General features: G+C 43.3%; 1 protein-coding gene across 3 annotated transcripts; it reads left to right on the top strand.

The window, feature by feature from the left end:
• Nucleotides 1-8,737: 8,737 nt before the first annotated feature.
• On the top strand, nt 8,738-17,859 carry LOC115170105 (type III endosome membrane protein TEMP-like). Of its 3 annotated transcripts, none has more exons than XM_029726398.1 (3): nt 8,738-8,824; nt 12,192-12,352; nt 16,410-17,859. In XM_029726398.1, exons 2-3 carry the CDS (start codon nt 12,199-12,201, stop codon nt 16,790-16,792), a joined length of 537 nt encoding a protein of 178 aa, XP_029582258.1. In that variant the 5' UTR covers nt 8,738-8,824; nt 12,192-12,198; the 3' UTR covers nt 16,793-17,859. The 3 variants fall into 3 exon arrangements, with proteins under 3 accessions (XP_029582258.1, XP_029582259.1, XP_029582257.1); XM_029726397.1 differs by having other exon boundaries at nt 8,751-8,870; XM_029726399.1 differs by lacking the exon at nt 12,192-12,352 and having other exon boundaries at nt 8,741-8,870.
• Nucleotides 17,860-18,162: the final 303 nt, after the last annotated feature.

Genomic DNA, 18,162 nt, shown 5'->3' with positions numbered 1-18,162 from the left:
CAGCCATTGAAGAGGAGCGGGTAAACATTCCACCGGCTACAATCAACAGCCTGATCAACTCTATACAAAGGAGATCTGTTGCGCTGCATGAGGCAAATGGTGATCACACCAGATACTGACTGGTTTTCTGATCCACACCCCTACCTTTTTTTAAGGTATCTGTGACCAACAAATGCATATCTGTATTCCCAGTCATTTGAAATTCATAGATTAGGGCCTAATGAATTTATTTCAATTGACTGATTTCATTATATGATCTGTAACTCAGTAAAATCTTTGAAATTGTTGCATGTTGCATTTCTATTTTTGTTTAGTGTGTAAAGACCACTAATGTTTGACTTTGTTTAACCGACTTTCCAAACACAGACAGAAGCCAGCTCTCTCTGGTCTGTTCACACACTCGCAGGGTTGTTCTTTCTGAGACAATTCATATCTATCTGCTTTTTAAGATCAAAGATCTTGTGATCTTGCTGTGTACAGGCAAGTCTTTTCCGTTATGACAACATGTAATCATAAATCACAGTCCAGTCCACCACCCTAAACTAAATTCCTCCCTTTGTGTTTTTTATGGTAACGCTTTGAACTCCAGCACTATGAGATGTTAAGTGTGGTGAAGCATGTTAAACTCACAGTCAAGTGTCAAGATGGCTGCCACTTTTAGGAACATTAGTTTCCATCATGGGTCAAATAGGCTGACCAGTTAATGGACATGTTTTAATAAATAAATTGAGAGCCCTTCTAATATACTGTATATAACCATGTGAAACAGTGGAGGCTGCTGAGGGGAGGACGGCTCATAATAATGGCTGGAATGGAGTCGATGGAATGGCATCAGTCACCTGGAAACCATGTTTGATGTATTTGATACCATTCCACTGATTCCATTCCAGTCATTATCACGAGCCTGTCCTCCTCAATTAAGGTGCCTGCCAAAGCTTTTCAGAGATAATTCTCTCAATTACCTCACAGTGTGATCAATAGATAGCATTAACTTTTCAGGCTGGCTGCATTATGTGCTTTTTACATTTTGCCACATCATTGCCCCTGACACATTGACTCTGAAGACAAGCAGAAAGTAGGAACAAGTCAATTGGGCATAGGGAATAATAGAGGGGATGTATTGTAACAAGTTCTTAATTCAATTGGCTACTTCTTCATTAACACTATACTGCTACAAAAATGAACCTACTCATGTTTCTTTTGGGTCATTTTCTTCCATTAACACTCATAGACAATGTGTATATTTCTGTGTAGAAAAGTATATCTTATGCATTCTCTATTCAACAAAAGGATAGAATTTGGGGGGAATGTGCCGCCTAAATAATCATGATGCCTCTGGTGTCTGACGTTTCTCTCTCTGATGTGGAGAGTTAATTGACATACATGGGAAAAGGTGTAGGACACCAGAGAATGACTCTAGTGTCCAAAAGCCTGTTTTAGCACGGGCAGCGTCGTTGAGGACTATTACCATTTTGAAGTAGTCAACTGGGTGGGACTTTCCATGGGTTAAAGAAGGATGACAGAATTCCATTCAGGTCATCAGGAGGGATCAGCCAATGAATTATACTCTTGAGCAAACATTCCATAACTGCAGGTGGCAGTAAATCGCCAACCTTGACTTTATACCTGTTCAAACAACACACTCTAGGTGGCAGTATGAACAATTTCAGTTTGTTTACTAACTTATAGAAGTAGTAGAAGAAGAAAATTGACAACTTTAAAATGGAGATGGCCTCAATGATGGTCTCAAGCTCACAGCACTGAACTATGAAAGAACTAGAAATAGCGTCCAAGATGGCTGACTATTGTTTTTAACGTAATCTACTCACGTTCGCATACGGCGATTCGTGGACCGGCTATATCCAGGTTGCATCCGGTTTACTTGGCCACACTCACATGCGAACTAGCACAGGGAGCAGCGCGAGCAAAAACGACATCATCACGTAATCCAAAAACATGATAGACGTCAGTTAAACTGCAGTACCGAAGCAAGACTGTAGGTTCAGTCAAAAAGCTTACTTCCAGACCGGACAGACAGACGCCATAATGGGACAGATACAAAGAAGAGTCCTCTATGGCAGGGTTTCTCAAACTCGGTCCTGTGTGCTGCGTGGTTATATTGACAGAAAACAGATTCCATGAGATTGAATGGTGGGCTTTTGCACAGATGGGGCTCCATCTATGGCGGGATGGCAGGCAGGCCTCTGCACTCTAGTTTTGAATGTGTCTCCCTCTGCCATATGGATGCATTGTATGATACATCGAGAGTAACTGGTGGCAAAAGAGCTGAGCACAGAACTCTGAGATATACTGCAGCAGGTAACTTAGATTGTAAACTACATCAAACCACATCCACTGAGCGCACGCCTGTTCACTAAACTATGTGGAGATCAGTAGTGGCTCTTCAGAAGAGGAAGGGGAGGACCCTCCTCAGTGAATTCCATAGAATTCCACAGTGAAACTTTAAAATATATATATTTTTAGATAGAAATATACTAAATATATTCACGTCACCAAATAATTGATTGAAAAACACACTGTTTTCCAAAGAAGGTCTACAGTAGCTTCAACAGCACTCTGTAGGGTAGCACCATGGTATAGCCGGAGTACAGCTACTTTCCATGACTCTTCCAAGTCAAGGTATGGTTTTATTAATTCATTGCCATCGGTGTGTAACTGTTAAACTGATTGCTGACTGTACACTGTACTGCATGATTGTAGCGGGTTTACTAATGCGTTAGTTCTAGTAGCAATATTGACTAGCTATGACGTTAGATAATATGGTGACATTGATGTAGGCTGTGTGTAGTGGTTAGCGGTCATGGTATGAAGGTTTAGCTTGGAAAGTTAGCTGATGTGTTGTGCACTGAAGTCTACAAGGTAAAAGGTGAGAGGAGGAGAGTGTGTAGATGGGAGAAGGAATTCTACAATGAGTAAAGTGATAATGCTGTTTGTATGTGGCTGCTATGAAAGTGAACTGTGATCAGGGGTGTATTCATTCCGCCGATTCTGTTGAAAATTGTTTCTTAAACGGAAGCAAACAGAACAAAACGGAGATAAACATACATTCATTTGTCCAATGGAAACTCTTGTTTGCAACTGCTGGACTAATGATTACACCCTAGATCAGCTAGATGCAGGCAAGAGTGTGCAAGGTGATATTGAATGTGTCACTGTCTGTCACCTTGATTACTCACATTTTTCTCTCGACCTACGCTGTAAACTTTCATTCACCGGCTAGGCTGTAGCAACCTCATGATAGGAATGTGGAGAATTTGAGTGTCATGTAGTAGCCTAAACCTATCGATGTTACATTGAGCTGGGTGAATTAAATATGAATGACAGTCATCCAATATCCTTTCTCATATTAAACGTCACCGACCACCACTGGTAGTTGGTAGTTATAGAGGGGGAGTGTTGGAAAGATTTTTCGCATTGAGAGAGGAACTGTTGTCATTCACAATGGATGTAAAAAAAAAACTGGACTTGGTTGACTTTCTGTGTAATGAAAAGAAAATGTGCATCCTTGCTTATGTAACAGACATATTTGGGAAACTGAACAAACTGAACGCAAGCATACGGATGAGTGACCAAATCCAGTGGACTAAGAGGAAATGATAATTATTGGAGAGTCTTTCAAAAGCGAAACTATGCCCCCTTCCCTTGGCTGTGCATGTTTCTAGCAGAAAACAGCATCAATAAGTGTCCCACGCTAGTGATGACTGCTCACCTCCAACACTTGGAAGAGCACTTTGGGACCTACTTCCCACTCTGTTTGACAGCTGATCAAGCTGTCATGTGACCGAAGACATTAACGTGTCACTACGTTGGAGTTTTGGTTCCTGACTCAAAGAGAATAAATACCCTGCCATCTCCCTCTGAGCATTAATGCCACGTTCAAAACAACTGAGAACTCGGACATCTCAGACTTCCGACCTCAGTGCGTTCAAGACAACTGGGAACTTAGAAAAATACGAGCTTCGACTGGGAAAAATAGTTTTGAACGGTCATCCAACTAAGAATTCCAACTCCGGATCTCGGACCTCTTTCTAGAGCTCCAACTTTTCGATCTGAGGATCCATGACGTCATGATTTGAACTCATATTTTTACGAGTTCCCAGTTGACTTGAAAGCATCATAAAACTCATGGTACCTTTTCCCAGCTCATATTTGTATGATGCTGGATTCAGTGCTCTCCTCTGCATTAAAACCAAATAGTGTTAGCTAGCTACATAGTTGTCTTTGCTGTCTTTGTATCTAAGATAATTGTGTAGTTTAGAGTAATTATCGAGGTTACCTAGCCAGCTACACTTTCAAACAAAGTCAACAACGCAGCCACTGCTAGCTAGCCTACTTCACCAGCCAGCAGTACTGTATCATTTTAATCATTTTAGTCAATAAGATTTTTGCAACGTAAGCTTAACTTTCTGAACATTCGAGACGTGCAGTCCACTTGTCATTCCAATCTCCTTTGCATTAGCGTAGCCTCTTCTGTAGCCTGTCAACTATGTGTCTGTCTATCCCTTTTCTCTCCTCTCTGCACAGGCCATACAAACGCTTCACACCGCGTGGCCGCTGCCACTCTAACCTGGTGGTCCCAGCGCGCATGACCCACGTGGAGTTCCAGGTCTCCGGCAGCCTCTGGAACTGCCGATCTGCGGCCAACAAGGCAGAGTTCATCTCAGCCTATGCTTCCCTCCAGTCCCTCGACTTCTTGGCACTGACGGAAACATGGATTACCACAGATAACACTGCTACTCCTACTGCTCTCTCCTCGTCTGCCCACGTGTTCTCGCACACCCCGAGAGCTTCTGGTCAGCGGGGTGTTGGCACTGGGATCCTCATCTCTCCCAAGTGGACATTCTCTCTTTCTCCCCTGACCCATCTGTCTATCGCCTCCTTTGAATTCCATGCTGTCACAGTTACCAGCCCTTTCAAGCTTAACATCCTTATCATTTATCGCCCTCCAGGTTCCCTTGGAGAGTTCATCAATGAGCTTGATGCCTTGATAAGTTCCTTTCCTGAGGATGGCTCACCTCTCATAGTCCTGGGTGACTTTAACCTCCCCACGTCTACCTTTGACTCATTCCTCTCTGCCTCCTTCTTTCCACTCCTCTCCTCCTTTGACCTCACCCTCTCACCTTCCCCCCCTACTCACAAGGCAGGCAATACGCTTGACCTCATCTTTACTAGATGCTGTTCTTCCACTAATCTCACTGCAACTCCCCTCCAAGTCTCCGACCACTACCTTGTATCCTTTTCCCTCTCGCTCTCATCCAACACTTCCCACTCTGCCCCTACTCGGATGGTATCGCGCCGTCCCAACCTTCGCTCTCTCTCCCCCGCTACTCTCTCCTCTTCCATCCTATCATCTCTTCCCTCTGCTCAAACCTTCTCCAACCTATCTCCTGATTCTGCCTCCTCAACCCTCCTCTCCTCCCTTTCTGCATCCTTTGACTCTCTATGTCCCCTATCCTGCAGGCCGGCTCGGTCCTCCCCTCCTGCTCCGTGGCTCGACGACTCATTGCGAGCTCACAGAACAGGACTCCGGGCAGCCGAGCGGAAATGGAGGAAAACTCGCCTCCCTGCGGACCTGGCATCCTTTCACTCCCTCCTCTCTACATTTTCCTCTTCTGTCTCTGCTGCTAAAGCCACTTTCTACCACTCTAAATTCCAAGCATCTGCCTCTAACCCTAGGAAGCTCTTTGCCACCTTCTCCTCCCTCCTGAATCCTCCTCCCCTCCCCCCCCCCCCCCCCCCCCCCTCCTCCCTCTCTGCGGATGACTTCGTCAACCATTTTGAAAAGAAGGTCGACAACATCCGATCCTCGTTTGCTAAGTCAAACGACACCGCTGGTCCTGCTCACACTGCCCTACCCTGTGCTTTGACCTCTTTCTCCCCTCTCTCTCCAGATGAAATCTCGCGTCTTGTGGCGGCCGGCCGCCCAACAACCTGCCCGCTTGACCCTATCCCCTCCTCTCTTCTCCAGACCATTTCCGGAGACCTTCTCCCTTACCTCACCTCGCTCATCAACTCATCCTTGACCGCTGGCTACGTCCCTTCCGTCTTCAAGAGAGCGAGAGTTGCACCCCTTCTGAAAAAACCTACACTCGATCCCTCCGATGTCAACAACTACAGACCAGTATCCCTTCTTTCTTTTCTCTCCAAAACTCTTGAACGTGCCGTCCTTGGCCAGCTCTCCTGCTATCTCTCTCAGAATGACCTTCTTGATCCAAATCAGTCAGGTTTCAAGACTAGTCATTCAACTGAGACTGCTCTTCTCTGTGTCACGGAGGCGCTCCGCACTGCTAAAGCTAACTCTCTCTCCTCTGCTCTCATCCTTCTAGACCTATCGGCTGCCTTTGATACTGTGAACCCTCAGATCCTCCTCTCCACCCTCTCCGAGTTGGGCATCTCCTGCGCGGCCCACGCTTGGATTGCGTCCTACCTGACAGGTCGCTCCTACCAGGTGGCGTGGCGAGAATCTGTCTCCGCACCACGTGCTCTCACCACTGGTGTCCCCCAGGGCTCTGTTCTAGGCCCTCTCCTATTCTCGCTATACACCAAGTCACTTGTCTCTGTCATATCCTCACATGGTCTCTCCTATCATTGCTATGCAGACGACACACAATTAATCTTCTCCTTTCCCCCTTCTGATAACCAGGTGACGAATCGCATCTCTGCATGTCTGGCAGACATATCAGTGTGGATGACGGATCACCACCTCAAGCTGAACCTCGGCAAGACGGAGCTGCTCTTCCTCCCGGGGAAGGACTGCCCGTTCCATGATCTCGCCATCACGGTTGACAACTCCATTGTGTCCTCCTCCCAGAGTGCTAAGAACCTAGGCGTGATCCTGGACAACACCCTGTCGTTCTCAACTAACATCAAGGCGGTGACCCGTTCCTGTAGATTCATGCTCTACAACATTCGCAGAGTACGACTCTGCCTCACACAGGAAGCGGCGTAGGTCCTAATCCAGGCACTTGTCATCTCCCGTCTGGATTACTGCAACTCGCTGTTGGCTGGGCTCCCTGCCTGTGCCATTAAACCCCTACAACTCATCCAGAACGCCGCAGCCCGTCTGGTGTTCAACCTTTCCAAGTTCTCTCACGTCACCCCGCTCCTCCGCACACTCCACTGGCTTCCAGTTGAAGCTCGCATCCGCTACAAGACCATGGTGCTTGCCTACGGAGCTGTGAGGGGAACGGCACCTCCGTACCTTCAGACTCTGATCAGGCCCTACACCCAAACAAGGGCACTGCGTTCATCCACCTCTGGCCTGCTCGCCTCCCTACCTCTGAGGAAGTACAGTTCCCGCTCAGCCCAGTCAAAACTGTTCGCTGCTCTGGCACCCCAATGGTGGAACAAACTCCCTCACGACGCCAGGACAGCGGAGTCAATCACCACCTTCCGGAGACACCTGAAACCCCACCTCTTTAAGGAATACCTAGGATAGGATAAAATAATTATTCTAACCCCCCCCCCCTAAAAGATTTAGATGCACTATTGTAAGTGGTTGTTCCACTGAATATCATAAGGTGAATGCACCAATTTGTAAGTCGCTCTGGATAAGAGCGTCTGCTAAATGACTTAAATGTAAATAATGATCCAGGTTGGATGTGACAGCAGAGATGAGGTGCACACTTTCGACCACGCCCCCTGACTTTGAGAAGCTTGGATGCGTCATGCACACCCATCTCCCCACATTAAAAGTACTGTATGTCATGGTGAGTTGCGAAGACTGTCACGCCCTGATCTGTTTCACCTGTCCTTGTGCTTGTCTCCACCCCCCTCCTGGTGTCGCCATCTTCTCCACTTATCCCCTGGGTATTTATGCCTGTGTTTCCTGTCTGTCTGTGCCAGTTCGTCTTATTTGTTCAAGTCAACCAGCGGTTTGTCTCAGCGCCTGCTTTTCCGCTTTTCTCTTATTTTCTTGTCCTCTTGGTTTTGACCTCTGCCTGACCTGACCCTGGGCCTGCCTGTCGTCCTGTACCTTGGCCCCACTACTCTGGATTATCTGCCCCTGCCTGCCTTGACCTGTCGTTTGCCTGCCCCTGTTGTTGTAATGAACATTGTTACTTCACACAGTCTGCACTTGGGTCTTACCTGAAACCTGATAAAGACAGTCAGAAAATACTGTTAGAATGTTTTTCAATTGATTGTAGCAAATAAAAAAGTAAACATTGGCTGTTAATTACACAATTTATTTTTCACATGGTTGGGATTGCAAGAATTTTTAGATATCAAAATGTGGTCTTGGGCAAAAAAAGTTTGTGAATCACGGGTGTAGGTCTACTTGGACACAAGCAATGGCACATGTAAGTGTACTGCCACCTTCTGGTTATAACGCAGAACTGCTGAATTTGTGAAGTAAACAAATGGAATGTTCCTCAATTTCAAGCCACAGATATACAATTGATGAAGTCATTATTCTCAAATTACCAACAATGGGCAAAACACACTGAAAATAAACTGAATAACTCTTTGTGTGCTGATTCAAGCCTTGAATTGAAGGTTTAACAGATAGTGCTTCAACCTGAAAGTAATTATCCAAGGAAAATACTACTCTTCCCACTGAATACATTTCATCCATTGCTAAACTAATTACCAGCACATTCTTGAGTCTTACATAGCTGACTAAATTAAGGGACAGCGATAGGAAGGAATAAATGAATGACAAACCAAACCCAGTTATAAAGTGACTTATTAACTGTCTCTTTAAGGCTATGAGTGGGGACAGACAATGACATTTCCTTCAACCTTTAGCACAACAAGTCTCCTTGCAGTCGGCTAAATAAGAGGACAAAAAACACCCGCCGAGGTAACATCTCAAAGATATTAAGTCTATCAACGTCATTGTATGTCAGGTATGTACAAGTCATTTGCCAAAATGAAATAAGAAGAGGGGACTACAGTATGTTGTTGAGGAATGTCAGTTATAGGCATGTGGTGGTCATGTGACGACAGGGTGTTTTTGACATAGAAAAGTGCATCAATATGGCAGAATCCCGAGAGGTGGTTGAAGTGGCACGTTGAATATAATATTACTTTAAATTTGTTCTATCAAGACGTACAGTTTATCTTTTTTTAAATCATTTTCTATTATGATTATATATTTATTTATTATAGGTTCAGAACTTTTGTGAAATAGCACAGTAACAAATATATGGCAAATAGAAGTAAAACGAGTCCTATATCGACATAACCTGAAAGCCCGCTCAGCAAGGAAGAAGCCACTGATCCAAAACCGCCATAAAAAGCCAGACTATGGTTTACAACTGCACATGGGGACAAAGATAGTACTTTTTGGAGAAATGTCCTCTGGTCTAATGAAACAAAAATAGAACTGTTTGGCCATAATGACCATCGTTATGTTTGGAGGAAAACGGGGGCTTACAAGCCGAAAAACACCATCCCAACCGTGAAGCACCGGGGTGGCAGCATCATGTTGTGGGGGTGCTTTGCTGCAGGAGGGACTGGGGCACTTCACAATATAGATGGCATCATGAGGCAGGAAAATGATGTGGATATATTGAAGCAACATCTCAAGACATTAGTCAGGAAGTTAAAGCTTGGTCACAAATGGTTCTTCCAATTGAACAATGACCCCAAGCATACTTCCAAAGATGTGGCAAAATGGCTTAAGGACAACAAAGTCAAGGTATTGGAGTGGCCATCACAAAGCCCTGACCTCAATCCTATGGAAAATTTGTGGGCAGAACTGAAAAAGCGTGTGCGAGCAAGGAGGCCTACACACCTGACTCAGTTACACTAGCTCTGTCAGGAGGAATGGGCCAACATTCACCCAACTTATTGTGGGAAGCTTGTGGAAGGCTACCCAAAACGTTGACAATTTAAAGGCAATGCTACCAAATACTAATTGAGTGTATGTAAACGTATGACCCACTGGGAATGTGATGAAAGAAATAAAAGCTGAAATAAATCATTCTCTCTACTATTATTCTGACATTTCACGTTCTTAAAATTAAGTGGTGATCCTAACTGACCTAAGACAGGGAATTTTTACTAGGATTAAATGTCAGGAATTGTGAAAACTGAGTTTAAATGCATTTGGCTAAGGTGTATGTAAACTTCCGACTTCAACTGTATATGTATGTGTATATGTATGCATGTTTATATATATATATATATATATATATATATATATATATATATATATATATATATATATACACTGCTCAAAAAAATAAAGGGAACACTTAAACAACACAATGTAACTCCAAGTCAATCACACTTCTGTGAAATCAAACTGTCCACTTAGGAAGCAACACTGATTGACAATAAATTTCACATGCTGTTGTGCAAATGGAATAGACAACAGGTGGAAATTATAGGCAATTAGCAAGACACCCCCAATAAAGGACTGGTTCTGCAGGTGGGGACCACAGACCACTTCTCAGTTCCTATGCTTCCTGGCTGATGTTTTGGTCACTTTTGAATGCTGGCGGTGCTTTCACTCTAGTGGTAGCATGAGACGGAGTCTACAACCCACACAAGTGGCTCAGGTAGTGCAGCTCATCCAGGATGGCACATCAATGTGAGCTGTGGCAAGAAAGTTTGCTGTGTCTGTCAGCGTAGTGTCCAGAGCATGGAGGCGCTACCAGGAGACAGGCCAGTACATCAGGAGACGTGGAGGAGGCCGTAGGAGGGCAACAACCCGGCAGCAGGACCGCTACCTCCGCCTTTGTGCAAGGAGGAGCAGGAGAAGCACTGCCAGAGCCCTGCAAAATGACCTCCAGCAGGCCACAAATTTGCATGTGTCTGCTCAAAAGGTCAGAAACAGACTCCATGAGGGTGGTATGAGGGCCCGACGTCCACAGGTGGGGGTTGTGCTTACAGCCCAACACTGTACAGGACGTTTGGCATTTGCCAGAGAACACCAAGATTGGCAAATTCGCCACTGGCGCCCTGTGCTCTTCACAGATGAAAGCAGGTTCACACTGAGCACGTGACAGACGTGACAGAGTCTGGAGACGCCGTGGAGAACGTTCTGCTGCCTGCAACATCCTCCAGCATGACCGGTTTGGCGGTGGGTCAGTCATGGTGTGGTGTGGCATTTCTTTGGGGGGCCGCACAGCCCTCCATGTGCTCGCCAGAGGTAGCCTGACTGCCATTAGGTACCGAGATGAGATCCTCAGACCCCTTGTGAGACCATATGCTTGTGCGGTTGGCCCTGGGTTCCTCCTAATGCAAGACAATGCTAGACCTCATGTGGCGGGAGTGTGTCAGCAATTCCTGCAAGAGGAAGGCATTGATGCTATGGACTGGCCCGCCCGTTCCCCAGACCTGAATCCAATTGAGCACATCTGGGACATCATGTCTCGCTCCATCCACCAACGCCACGTTGCACCACAGACTGTCCAGGAGTTGGCGGATGCTTTAGTCTAGGTCTGCGAGGAGATCCCTCAGGAGACCATCCGCAACCTCATCAGGAGCATGCCCAGGCGTTGTAGGGAGGTCATACAGGCACGTGGAGGCCACACACACTACTGAGTCTCATTTTGACTTGTTTAAAGGACATTACATCAAAGTTTGATCCGCCTGTAGTGTGGTTTTCCACTTTAATTTTGAGTGTGACTCCAAATCCAGACCTCCATGGGTTGATAAATTGGATTTCCATTGATTATTTTTGTGTGATTTTGTTGTCAACACATTCAACTATGTAAAGAAAAAAGTATTTAATAAGATTATTTCTTTCATTCAGATCTAGGATGTGTTGTTTAAGTGTTCCCTTTATTTTTTTGAGCAGTATATAGATAGATAGATAGATAGATAGATAGATAGATAGATAGATAGATAGATAGATAGATAGATAGATAGATAGATAGATAGATAGATAGATGTGGGTATGTGTATGTATATAGAAATATATATATTTACCCCCAAAATAAATGGGGTATTGGAAATGATGCAGATAATTACATTGCTGGAAGTGACAATCTATCCGCAATATTAAAGCTGATTTCCCCCCCAAAGAAAGAGGTCCAGTTTATGCATTCAAATGAATAGTAAACATTTTAGGACCTTTTGCTCATTTTTTCGAATGTCTGCATTTCATCTGACAGTGACAAGATGGACCCTTTTCAGTTATATTCCAGAAAGGATTAGGTAGAATGAGTGGATTCTTTCATGCTCATCATATCACCCAAATCTTCCTGTTTCTGCAGGAGAGTCATGGAACATCTGGGCTGCAGTGCCATCGTGGCCTTTTGTTTTGGGGGGGCACTTATTGCAGGTGCACATCCTCCTGGATCAGTCCTGGGGAAGAGTCAAGCATTTCAAAGAAAACTCCTGATGGAATATGATAATAACCCTACCTCAACAACCAGTACGTTTTTTATTATATTTTTTTTGTCATTCACTGTCAACAGACAAATGCAAGCATTTCATTTGTGTCATCCTCAAAGCAAATTCACTAGTGTACCTAAATTACATTTAAATTTAACACCTTCACAAAGTTCAGTGCATTCGGAAAGTATTCAGACCCCTTGACTATTTCCACATTTAGTTACATTTAGTTAAAACAATTTCCTCATCTATCTACACACAATACCCCATAATGACTGGCCAAATAGGCTGGCCACTCTAACATAAAGGCCTGATTGGTGGAGTGCTGCAGAGATGGTTGTCCTTCTGGAAGGTTCTCCCATCTCCGAAGAGGAACTCTGGTGCTCTGTCAGAGTGACCATCGGGTTCTTGGCCACCTCCCTGACCAAGGCCCTTCTCCCCCGATTGCTCAGTTTTTGCCGGGCAGCCAGCTCTAGGAAGAGTCTTGGTGGTTCCAAACTTCTTCCATTTAAGAATGATGGAGGCCACTGTGTTCTTGGGGACCTTCAATGCTGCACAAATGTTTTGGTACCCTTCCCCAGATCTGTGCCTAGACACAATCCTGTCTCGGAGCTCTACGGACAATTCCTTCTACATCCTGGCTTGGTTGTTGCTCTGTTCATGCACTGTCAACTGTGGGATCTTATATAGACAGGGTGTGTGTCTTTCCAAATCATGTCCAATCAATTGAATTTACCACAGGTGGACTCCAATCAAGTTGAAGAAACATTTCAAGGTTGATCAATGTAAACAGGATGCACCTGAGATGGATTTTGAGTCTCATAGCAAAGGACCACTCCTTAGTAAAAGGCACATGACAGCCCGCTTGGAGTTTGCCAAAGGGCACCTAAAGGACTTTCAGACCATGAAAATCAAGATTCTCTGGTCTGAGGAAACCAAGAGTGAACGCTTTGGCCTGAATGCCAAGCGTCTCATCTGGAGGACACCTGGCACCATCCCTACGGTGAATCATGGTGGTTGCACCATCATGGTGTGGGGATGTTTTTCAGTGGCAGGGACTGGGAGACTAGTCAGGATTGAGGGAAAGATGAACGGAGCAAAGTACAGAGACATCCAACTACCCTCACCACACAGCCAAGACAACGAATGAGTGGCCCAGCCAGAGCCCGTACTTGAACCCGATCGAACATCTCTGGAGAGACCTGAAAATAGCTGTGCAGCGACGTTCCCCATCCAACCTGACAGAGCTTGAGCGGATCTGCAGAGAAGAATGGGAGAAACGCCTCAAATATAGTTGCGCCAAACTTGTAGCGTTATACCCAAGAATACTCGAGGCTGTAATCGCTGCCAAAGGTGCTTCAACAAAGTACAGAGTAAAGGGTCTGAATACTTAATTATGTAAATGTGATATTTACGGGGTTTTTTTTTAATCCATTTTCAAAAATGTCTAAATACCTGTTTTTCCTTTGTCATTATGGGGTATTGTGTATAGATTGATGAGGGGAATAAAAAAAATGTGGAAAAAGTCAAGGGTCTGAATACTTTCCGAATGCACTATACATATGGGTCCCACCAATTCAGTGTCAAATTACACTTTTGAGTGTTGAAAAAATAACACTGTTTCAGTTCATGGGCATACCTTGACATACCTTGACACAATACACTTTGAAAGTGATCTGGCATTTTCCATGAAGTAGCCTTCCAGGAAGTAGCCTTCCAGGAAGTAGCCTTTTTAACTTTTGTAGGCTTTTTGAAGGGTCTTTAATGGACCAAAACTTTATATAAGGCTTCTGGCAGAAATTAATCCACAAACACAAATATAATTTTATACATATCTTAAGTGATGTCGTTTAACAAATGTTAAGATATAAACATCAAGCCCATTCAAAAGATTAGGGTACAGGACCCGGAAGTATGACACAGGACGACATCACTTGCACAGCGTATAGTTTTGGTCTAGGCTACATACATTATTAGTGTGGACAAAGTGGAAAATAACCATACAATGTTCAGTAACTCTTCATAATCATCAAATTACAATAAACATGCTTACATTACAATATCCACACTAGCACATTAGTGCATGCTCAATACATTGCTTCAATATACAGTGCCTTCAGAAAGTACTCACACCCCTTGACTTGTTCCACATTCTGTCGTGTTGCAGCCTGAATTTAAAATGGATTAAATTTAGATTTTGTGTCACTGATCTACACACAATACCCCATATTGTCGAAGTGGAATTATATTTTTTAGAAATCTTTTCAAATTAATAAAAAATGAAAAGCTGAAATATCTTGAGTCAATAGGTATTGACTCAATAGGTATTCAATTATTTTGCTATGACAAGCCTAAATAAGCTCAGGAGTAAAATGTTTTTTTTTGTACAAGTCACATAATAAGTTGCATGGACTCACTCTGTGTGCAATAACAGTGTTTAACATATACCCCACACATTCAAATATCTATAAGGTACACAGATTCAATTACAAAGACCAGGGAGGTTTTCCAATGGTTCGCAAAGAAGGGCACTGATTGGCAGATGGGGGAAAAAGGGGGCCCATTACAAAGATACAGGTGTCCTTCCTAACTCAGTTGTCGGAGAAGAAGGAAACCGCTCAGGGATTTCACCATGAGGCCAATGGTGACTTTAAAACAGTTACAGAGTTTATTGGCTGTGATAGGAGAAAACTGAGGATGGATCAACAACATTGTAGTTACTCCACAACACTAACCTAATTGACAGAGTGAAAAGAAGGAAGCCTGTACAGAATAAAATATTCTAAAACATGCATCCTGTTTGTAATAAGGCACTAAAAAAATGCCCAAAATGTGGCAAAGCATGGTGGTGGGTGCATCATATTATGGGTATGCTTGTCATCGGCAAGGACTTTTTAGGATAAAAATAAATGAAATAGAGCTAAGCACAGGCAAAATCCTAGAGGAAAACCTGGTTCAGTCTGCTTTCCAACAGACACTGGGAGACCAATTCACCTTTCAGCAGGACAATAACCTACAACACAAGGCCAAATAATACTGGAGTTGCTTACCAAGACGACATTGAAAGTTCCTGAGTGGCCTAGTTACAGTTTTGACTTAAATCGGCTTGAAAATCTATGGCAAGACTTGAAAATGGCTGTCTTAACAACCAACTTGACAGAGCTTGAATAATTATTTAAAGAATAATGGGCAAATATTGTACAATGAGCAATCCAAGTGAGCAAAGCCCTTACCCAGAAAGACTCACAGCTGTAATCTCTGCCAAAGGTGATTCTAACATGTATTGACTCAGGGTTCAATATATTAGTGTTTTATTTTTCATTAATATACACAGTACCAGTCAAAAGTTTGGACACACCTACTCATTCCAGGGTTTTTCTTTTCAGTATTGACTGACCTTCATGTCTTAAAGTAATGATGAACTGTCGTTTCTCTTTGCTTATTTGAGCTGTTCGAACATAGCCCTTTTACCAAACAGGGCTATGTTCTGTAAACCACCCTTACCTTGTCACAACACAACTGATTGACTCAAACGCATTAAGAAGGAAATTACTTTTAACAAGGCACACCTGTTAATTGAAATGCATTCCAGGTGACTACCTCATGAAGCTGGTTGAGAGAATGCCAATATTGTGCAAAGCTGTCATCAAGGAAAAGGGTGGCTATTTTGAAGAATCTCAAATCTCAAATATACTTTGGTTTGTTTAACACTTTTTTGGTTACTACATGATTCCATATGTGTTATTTCATAGTTTTGATGTCTTCACTATTATTCTACAATGTAGAAAATAGTTTTTTAAAAATTAAGAAAAACCCTGGAATGAGTAGGTGTGTCCAAACTTTTGACTGGTACTGTATATATATATATTTATTTTTTATTCTTCCACTTTGACATTACAGAGTATTTTGTATAGATCATTGACAAAAAAAATACAATTAAATCCATTTTAATCCCACTTTGTAACAACAAAATGTTGAAAAAGTCAAAGGGGTGTGAATACTTTCTGAAGGCGCTGTATGCTTGTGTGGTGGATATTGGAACATTCTCTGGTTATTCTCTGAATTTACCCCATTCTCCTGTCCCCTGCATCCCACAGCTGTCCACCCCACCGTGGCTGGTTCCTCCGCAGGCTCTACCTACCTGGCTGCAGCGCTGGCCTCCGCCTTCACTGTCTCCCTGTTCCTCGTGGTGGCCGTCAAGTGCCGCCTATTCCACCGCTACCTGGCCAGCAACCGCCACTCCCTGCTCCCCGAGGGGGACACAGCCAGCCAGTACAGCCCAGACGAGGTGACCTTCCCTCGGCACGGCATGGTAGGCCGAGGGGGTGAAGGTAATAGGACCCATCGAGGGTTGGATACAGATGACGACGATGGCTTCATAGAGGATAATTACATCCAGGCCAGCGAGAGGGCGAGGGCGGAGAGTAACGTGGACGGCGGGATGGAAGGAGAGGATAGTGATGATAGTCTCCTGATTTGAGGTGATTTGAGGACTGGTTGACAGAAATAGTTAACAGTTGACTGGCTGACAGTTGTGGGATCACTTCATAGAGTCCAATGCTGTCCAGACCAGGCCTGGGTTCAAATAATATTGGATTTCTTACAAATATTTCAGCTGTGCTTAATTGAGCTTGTGTGACACAGCTGAACCAAATGAATAGTCTCAAAAGTGAAAAACCCCACCCAACAGGCACTCCAGGCAGGCTCAATAAAACACTCAGAGTATTTTAAAGAAAACAATTACTATTTGAACCCAGGTCAGGTGAGCATATGTTGAAAGATGACAGAGATACTGAGAAAAGATCACGGTCCCACTTAACGACTTACTGTATAATTACTGTATACTTTAAAGGCTTTATAAAACATTCATCAAGTCATAAATACCTAATTAAGCTGTTTGAGAAGGTTTGAATCTTAAGCAACCTGCACACACATTATTTGAAGTACAATAGACCAACATAGCTACTGTAGTAGGCCAAAGCTGTGTGCTGGAAAACCTTGGTAGAGCATGGGTGAAGTACGCATCGTGGCGCTCATGTGAATTTCCTTTATTTTTCGGCTGCATACTGTATGTAGAACAAGCCCTCAGTGCCTACTTCTCACTCAAAACATTAGTTTTTTGTTTTTAATTCATTAATAGTGATTTACAATTTATTTGTAAGCAAATACTGTAAAAACATGATGATATAATAGGTCATACAATCTGATTCTTTTCCAAATGTGGCATAGTAACCCCTTTAAAAAGGGTTTATGAAGGCTTCATTAACAGTTAAAAGGGTTTATGAAGGCTTCATTAACAGTTAAAAGTGTTTCCTTTAAAGTGGGCCATTTTTCAAGTGGGGGACTAAATGAGCCTGAGCCACATGGAAGATGAGTTGTTATTGTTTCTGAAGACAGCAATGCAAAATAAATATCCTTAATTTCTTTGTATGTACAGTACCAGTCAAAAGTTTGGACACACCTACTCATTCAAGAGTTGTATCTTTATTTTTTAAAGCATTCCTCATGAAGCTGGTTGAGAGAATACCAAGAGGGTGCAAAGCTGTCATCAAGGCAAAGGGTGGCTACTTTGAAGAATCTCAAATATAAATATAAAATGTATTTTGATTTATTTAATACTTTTTTGGTTACTACATGATTCCGTATGTGTTATTTCATAGTTTTGATGTCTTCACTATTATTCTACAATGTAGAAAATAGTCCAAATAAAGAAAAACCCTTGAATGAGTAGCTGTGTCCAAACTTTTGACTGGTACTGTATAAAGTCTTTTGACACTTTTTATATCATGTAAAATGTTAATAATGTTGAAGATGCAAGATCCAATTAACACTTTGCTCAACAAGTGATGT

Source organism: Salmo trutta, chromosome 31, assembly GCF_901001165.1.
Source record: "Salmo trutta chromosome 31, fSalTru1.1, whole genome shotgun sequence".
NCBI lineage: Eukaryota > Metazoa > Chordata > Actinopteri > Salmoniformes > Salmonidae > Salmo > Salmo trutta.
Note: the sequence above shows the minus strand (reverse complement) of the source record. Positions and strands in the feature narration are given on the sequence as shown.

Bases quoted from the DNA above. Each gene is read 5' to 3' on its own strand.
- LOC115170105 (XM_029726398.1), top strand. From the start codon at position 12,199: ATGGAACATCTGGGCTGCAGTGCCATCGTGGCCTTTTGTTTTGGGGGG. The intron at 12,353-16,409 runs GTACGTTTTTTA...TGCATCCCACAG, and splicing joins TAACCCTACCTCAACAACCA to CTGTCCACCCCACCGTGGCT.